At 39.1% G+C, this 7,239-nt stretch overlaps 1 protein-coding gene across 1 annotated transcript; it reads left to right on the plus strand.

Annotated features, from left to right (window-relative positions):
• Positions 1-2,041: 2,041 nt before the first annotated feature.
• On the plus strand, positions 2,042-7,125 carry LOC103714069 (protein NRT1/ PTR FAMILY 7.3-like). Its single transcript, XM_017844478.3, has 4 exons — positions 2,042-2,205; positions 4,277-4,494; positions 5,319-5,887; positions 6,276-7,125. The coding sequence occupies exons 1-4, from the start codon at positions 2,055-2,057 to the stop codon at positions 7,123-7,125; spliced, it is 1,788 nt and encodes a 595-aa protein (XP_017699967.3). The 5' UTR covers positions 2,042-2,054.
• Positions 7,126-7,239: the final 114 nt, after the last annotated feature.

The following is a 7,239-nucleotide window of genomic DNA, read 5'->3' on the forward strand; positions in this document are numbered from 1 at the left end:
TTTCTCGGGGGGAATATAATTTTGGGTCTGATTCCTTTCTAATTACAATTCTACGTGCAACCAGTGTTCTGGGTTATTAGTTTCCAACTATGCCAACTTTAGATTTTCAAGCCCATATGCTACAAGAATACTGCAACGATAAAATCCGTTAACTAATCAGTAAGAAGAAACAAACTAACGTTATCAACTACTACATGCATGGGATCAATTAGTAGTAACTTTACATTTAGAACCGATCTTGTCAAGCATTTTAAGACCTCAAACAGTTCTCACGTTACTCTTCAACCCATTCTAGGTTTTTTGGATCATTAGTGCACTTGATTGCTCGAAACTACACCACTTAGCAAGTACACAACCATATAAGCTGTTGGTGCGGTCGCACCTTTATGTGGGACCCGCCCCATTAGAATTTAAAATAAACAAATAAGAATGAAAATGCTAGAGGGGAAAAAAAATAAAAAAACGTGATGCTTTGTCGGATGATCAGATGGGTGGTTGTATTCAGATTTGGCTGAAATTTCAGTATGTTGTTTTGGGGCATTGAGAGCTACAGATTAAATGATTTGGATCTTTGAAAAGTCTTTTCTATTGATTATTTCAAATATCAATACTTTTTAAGATCTGTTCTTTAGTTTGTTGTTTATTATTGAAATCCGTTTTGATGACGAATATTCTTGTTGTGAAAGTCAAGATTAAATTTTGTTGATGTTTGCGCAATCTCTAGTTGATCTAAAGAGAATCTATTGTAATTATATTATTTTAAATAGTAGAAGTTTTTAGCTGAACTAGCTCTTGTAGTTTTTTTCCTTCACATAGAAGGATTTTTCACGTTAAAAATTATGTTGTCTCATGTTTCTGTATTGCTTGATTATTTTGCCTGTTAATTACTTGAGTTTATTGTAGAAACGATTGTTGCTTGATGAGTGATATTCTATTTAATTACACAATGAGGGAAAAGAAGTTTGCAGTATATTTAATTTGTACACCCTTTGTGTTAACTAGAGTGCACATTTTTCGCAGAGAAAAGGAAATTATTACTTGGTAAATAAGAGCAGCTTTGTTTGTTCTTGTGCTGTGGGTAAGAATTTCTCTCAAGTGACAAAAGCCATAGACTTTTCGACCTAGGCACACCTTAAACATTTTGGTTCAATTCAAGTAGGTTTTCTCTTCTATCTGGCAAAGGGGTCCATTAGGCAACATTGATTGTGACACTCCTTCATTTCATGGATCCAACTACATCATCTGTGTTAACCCTCCTATTCTGTTACCTTTTCCCTTCTTCCTGTTCTACCACTCTAGGTATTAATTCTGATATTTGAGTAAACTACCATTCATCATCCTGTTAATTGTATACAATTTCAAGCATCCATAAGCTCTCTCCACTCCTATAAATTCACACCCTTCCCTCCTCCCTTCTCACCATTTCCCCCACAAATCCCTCCTTCCCCTCCAACATTCTTCTTGTAATCTTTCTCATATTGATGAATCCTTCACATAGTAGGTTTCATGGCCAGCTCTGAGCAACCTGAAATGGTTAGTAGATCTTCCACTTCAATTTCTAATTTCTTCTCTCCACACAACTCCATTTTCCTAATCACAACTTCTGTATCATAAAGTGGACAGAGTTTCTAGTCAGCTGACATAGAAATGAGAATCCAATGCTCATACATAAGCACTTGAGCTAGAATCTGAGTATTAAATACACTGAGCACTTAAGCATCTGTCTTTGTTAAGTAAATGAAGCTTAGAAGAAACACATGCAAATAAAATTTATGATGGTTTTATTGTTGTTAAGAAGGTAAAATTTATCAAATGCTATAGCTTTTACATCATGGATAAGCATCAATATATCCAATGTTAAGATATCTGAATTGGATATTCCATGATGCGTAGTCAGTATTAACTGTTCTAAACTATTTGGGAATCTACATACCTAAGCTCAATAGGATTTAGATCACATACAAACTAGAATTGTGATGGTCTCACTAACAAAGTTGAGTTGGTGTTTGGTAACACTGCAGGAAAAGGAGACTACAGCAGCCCAAGTTAGTGAGATGAAGGGTGGAGGTTCTTCCATGGATGGAGATGGAAGAAGAGAAGAGGAAGAGTGCTGTGAGTACACATTGGATGGATCAGTGGACATTAAAGGTAGACCAGCCATCAAAGGAAAGACTGGTGGATGGATAGCTGGAATTCTTTTGTTAGGTAACTTTTTTTTTCTTGATAAAATAAAGGATATTAAATAAAATTTCAAATTTTTTGAGTTATCTCGCAAAAGTGAAATATGAAACTCCAATAGTCTGAGGAGTTGAATTATGTATTCTTCCACTCCCGGAACGCTCGAGGTCGAGGGTTCAGTCACAATGGAAAGAACACGAAAGATCATTGTTCAAGTGCTTTTGGTACATGAAAAGGATGAAAGAGAGTTATTCCTTGATGTTTTTTTTCTTTGGAACACTTAAAATTCCAGGGGAGAGAATCTGGACGTGAACAATGTTAAGAAAACAGAGTCTAGAGAGGGAGAGAGGAAGAAACTATCTGGTAGTTTCTTTTTCTTCTTCCAACTATTTCTCCTCTCATTTGAAAATTAAATGATATTGATCGAAAACTAGCCCAACCAGACCCAAAAACCAACATCTCTACACTTATAAGCAGTAATTTCTGAAAATAATAATAAAAGAGCCGCTTCTTCCTTCATCTGAGTAGGTTATTTGCTACTTCTTGGCATTCCTTAATTCTCTGGAGGTTAGAAACATGGAGAAAAATAGCAGAGTTTGATAACTGTACTCCTAATTTTCAACAATTCACTTTGTGCCCCTTGACATTTGGAAAAAGATGGTGGGGAAACAGGAGTATGATATCGAAAAACTGGGAGACAAAATATCATTCATGTTTTTTTAATATATAAATTTTAAACTAGATATATATATATATATTTTTTTTTTCATGCTACATGAGATGACTCATGCACTTTTAGTGGGAATACATCCAAAAAAGTTAAAAAATAACAAGTCTTAAAGCGTTGTAGACAGCTCTCTCTCACCAACCCAGAGAGCTTTCCCAAAGTGGTCTGCCACATACGAGGCCACTCAATCCGTAGCTCTATTGGTCTTCTTGTAGTTATGCTTGGTCTGAAAGACAATGTCTCCACCTACCAAGGCCCGAATATCCCGGAGCAATATATTGCAGCTACCCATACCGCCAATGCACCCTTAGATCCAGCCGATCATCGTAGTCGAGTCGCCCTCGAGTAGGACCATGCTGGCCTGCAGAACACGTCAGGCTTGACACAGACTAGCCCAAACTACCTTCAGCTCCACCTCAGAAATAGAATTGTCAAAAATCTAGCACCCACCAGCAACAATCATCCAAGAGTTAGGGCCTTTGAGCACAAAGCCCACACCACCCTTCCTGCCCCCATCCAGCATGCATCTGTTGAAATTGATCTTGAGAAAACTCAGAGATGGAGACTTCCAAGTGAAAAATACCGTCCTCCTCAATGTTCTTTGACGGGGAAAACAGAAGGGGAAATGATAGAGATCATCAGTCGGGTGCCTTAACCATGCCGTGTCGTGCTCGTCCACCTAAAATACACCACGTGTCCACCTTGTCCTGATCTCTCCCATGCAAAGCATGTGCTGCACGCCGAGCAATCTGGGCCGTCCAACATGGGCCCCCACCTCATTCTCGTGCATAAATCTTTCGAGAACTCTCCTTGAGTTTCTAGCGAGGATCGATATTTGGTGGTATTTTTTGGTGTTGGATGAAGTGGAATGGGTGATGGCTGATGAAAACTTTTACACTAAACCTGGACATTTGTGCAGCTTTGAGATACATTATGATGCAGGTTTCTTGGAGTTCATTCTACCTAAACTTAACATTTTTTTCTCCAAATTAACATATGTTTTAAACTTTGCCTCACTAAAAACTCCAAATTTTTTGAAGTAGATGAAAAGCTACAACCAGGTAGCTTTCACTAATTAGCTCAAGACTAAGCTAGGGATACTACTTTAGACCAAATTTAAACTCATTTTGTACTCCTACATCATCCATAGAAATAGAAACTCCTCACTGATCGATGAAGAAAATGAGTTTAAGCAATGGTCCAAACTTCTCAATCTCCAATATTTTAAAAAACTCTCCTTCTTGTCCTAGGACTTCAGCATTAGCTCGAGGTATTTTTTCTACCCCTTCTTACATGATTTAGTTTATAATTGCAAAAGTATCTCATGAGGACATAGACATTATTATGATTTCACAATTACAATAATTTCAGTGAATCAGGGACTGGCAACGTTAGCATTTTTTGGCATCGGCGTAAACTTGGTCTTGTTCCTGACAAGAGTACTGCAGCAAAACAATGCCGACGCAGCAAACGCCGTCAGTAAATGGACAGGAACTGTGTACATCTTCTCCCTTATCGGAGCCTTCCTCAGTGACTCCTACTGGGGAAGATACAAGACTTGTGCCATCTTCCAAATCATCTTTGTGCTTGTAGGTGTTCCAAATTACAAATGCTTCATTCTCTCATGAAAAGTTTCATGATCAAGCAAAACAAGGTTCCATTAATCAAGACTAGACTTAATTAAATCTGTACAAAAGCCAACTCTTGCACATGCATTCCAAAATTACTCTTCAAATACTTATCATATTCAGCTTGTATTTTTTTTTCTTTTTTTAAAGACAAATTCAGATCATACCCTCGTAAATATCAATTTTTGCATGAATATCCTTTCAAAAGTGATATTTGCATGTATACCCTCGTAAAACACTTGTTTTGCTATATTATCTATTTTTTATCTATTTTTTTTTGTATATGTACCTTTGTATACGTACCTATGTCATCTAATACTGTTAAAAAATTAACGATTTCAAATTAAAATGACTAAAATACCCTTAATGGGTAGATGTGCAAAGTGAAACATTTATAAGACGATCACGATGGAGGATAAAAAAGTAATTTCAAAATTCTATTTAAATTTTAATTAAAATAAATATGGTTTTTATTAACGGTATTAAAAAACCGTTATATTAGGAGCATATATGCAAAATAGTGTTTTATGAGGATACAGAAATAAATATAAATTTTAAGAGGGTATTTACGTAAATTTAGATTTTTAGAAGGATGTTATGCAAAAAAATCTTAAACAAAAAAAGAAAGAAAAAAAAAGCTGCTATGCACTGTTGAAACACCCAAATTTTTATGAAATATCATATCAGTTAATATAATCATACTAATATTACATATCCCCAAATAACCCTTATAAATTTGCTTATTAGATGCTAATATATTTGCTTGGGCTTCTCTTGGTTAACAGGGCTTGGTGCTACTATCCTTGTCTTCGCACCTCTTTCTGCTCAAGCCCTCTGGTTGTGGAGACGAGGAGACCTTCTGCGGACCCCACTCAGGGCCAGAGGTTGACGTGTTCTACCTTTCCACGTACCTCGTTGCCCTTGGGAATGGTGGGTACCAGCCCAATATAGCCACATTAGGGGCCGACCAATTTGATACGGAGGACCCGGTGGAGGCCCGCTCGAAGGTGTCATTCTTCAGCCACTTCTATTTGGCCCTCAACTTGGGCTCCCTCTTCTCCAACACTTTCTTGGGCTACTTTGAGGACAATGGCATGTGGGCCTTGGGCTTTTGGGCTTCGACAGGGTCCGCTTTTATGGCGCTAGTCCTATTCCTTGGTGGGACCCCTAGGTACCGGCACTTCAAGCCAGGAGGCAACCCCTTCTCTAGGCTGTGCCAGGTCATCGTGGCAGCCTCGAGAAAATGGAGGGTCAGGATCCCTCCAGGTGGCCACAATCTGTATGAGGTTGATTTCAAGGAGGAGCTTGCAGTATCTAATGGGCATAGAAGGCTTCTTCACACTGAGGGTTTCGAGTAAGTTTTTGCTACTCTAGTTATAAATCGCGACTCTGCAAAGATCTACTAATTCCTCCATACAAGCTACTGCTATTGAAAATTCAAATGATAGTTTTTGTGTCTTCTGTACTTTGTCTTTCCTACTATAAAATGCATGTTAGAAACTTCTTTATTTTTGTTTATTTATTTATTTTTTTGCTATTCGGATACATTCAAAAAAATCAAAGAATAATAAGTTTCGGAATGCATCTGGATAGTTCTCTCTCCAGAGCCTTTTTAGAATAGTTAGCTACATAGAATGCTACCCAATCTGCTGTCTCGTTGGCCTCGCAATATACATACTTAGTTTGCAAGCATTATCTTTGGCAGGCAAATTAATCAGCATTGCATATTACTGCTTTCAAAGGTTTCTAGACCGAGCTGCGTTTATCGATTCCGACCTCCAAGACCAATTGATCCCTCGGGACCCCTGGCGCTGCTGCACCATCACCCAAGTCGAAGAGGTGAAGTGTGTCCTCCGACTCATCCCCATATGGCTGACCACCATTCTCTACTCCGTTGCTTTCACACAAATGGCCTCCCTCTTCGTCGAACAAGGCGATGCAATGAACACCACAATTGCAGGCTTCGAAATCCCTCCAGCAAGCATGTCGGCCTTCGACATCCTTAGCGTCGCGGTCTTCATCCTCCTCAACCGCAGGCTGCTCACCCCTCTTGTGTCGAGGCTCAAAAAGGAACCCAAAGGACTAACCGAGCTGCAACGCATGGGAATTGGACTCATCGTTGCAATCATAGCGATGGTTGCTGCTGGAACAGTCGAGATAGTCAGGCTAAAGCATGGCTGCAAAGGCTGCAAAGATGATGAGAGCTCTCTCAGTATCTTATGGCAAATCCCTCAGTACATGCTGATAGGAGCTTCCGAGGTGTTCATGTACGTGGGTCAGCTAGAGTTCTTCAATGATCAAGCGCCGAATGGATTGAAGAGCTTCGGTAGTGCGCTTTGCATGGCTTCAATCTCGTTAGGGAACTATGTGAGCAGTCTCCTTGTGACGATCGTGATGAAGATCACGACCGAGGATAACCGGCCGGGGTGGATACCGGGGAACCTTAACAAAGGTCATATGGATAGATTTTACTTCCTCTTGGCTGCCCTTACCAGTGTAGACTTTGTGCTATATGTGGCTTGTGCTAGATGGTACAAGTGCATCAAGTTAGAAGGGAGGTGTGGGGGTGATGAGGGGGATTCTAGGGTCTAATTTTGTTTTTCATTATTTGGGCTTGCTTCTATTGGACCTGGAGTTGGCCAAGGTACTGTTGCAAACCAAGCTATAAAAGGTATTGCGATGGTTGTCTTCTCCTTCTTATTTGTT

This window comes from Phoenix dactylifera, chromosome 18, assembly GCF_009389715.1.
Source record: "Phoenix dactylifera cultivar Barhee BC4 chromosome 18, palm_55x_up_171113_PBpolish2nd_filt_p, whole genome shotgun sequence".
NCBI classification, from domain to species: domain Eukaryota; kingdom Viridiplantae; phylum Streptophyta; class Magnoliopsida; order Arecales; family Arecaceae; genus Phoenix; species Phoenix dactylifera.

Coding starts and splice junctions, on each gene's coding strand:
- LOC103714069 (XM_017844478.3), top strand. CDS start 2,055: ATGAAGGGTGGAGGTTCTTCCATGGATGGAGATGGAAGAAGAGAAGAG. Junction 4,495..5,318: donor TCCAAATCATCTTTGTGCTT/GTAGGTGTTCCA, acceptor CTTGGTTAACAG/GGCTTGGTGCTACTATCCTT. Junction 5,888..6,275: donor CTTCACACTGAGGGTTTCGA/GTAAGTTTTTGC, acceptor CTGCTTTCAAAG/GTTTCTAGACCGAGCTGCGT.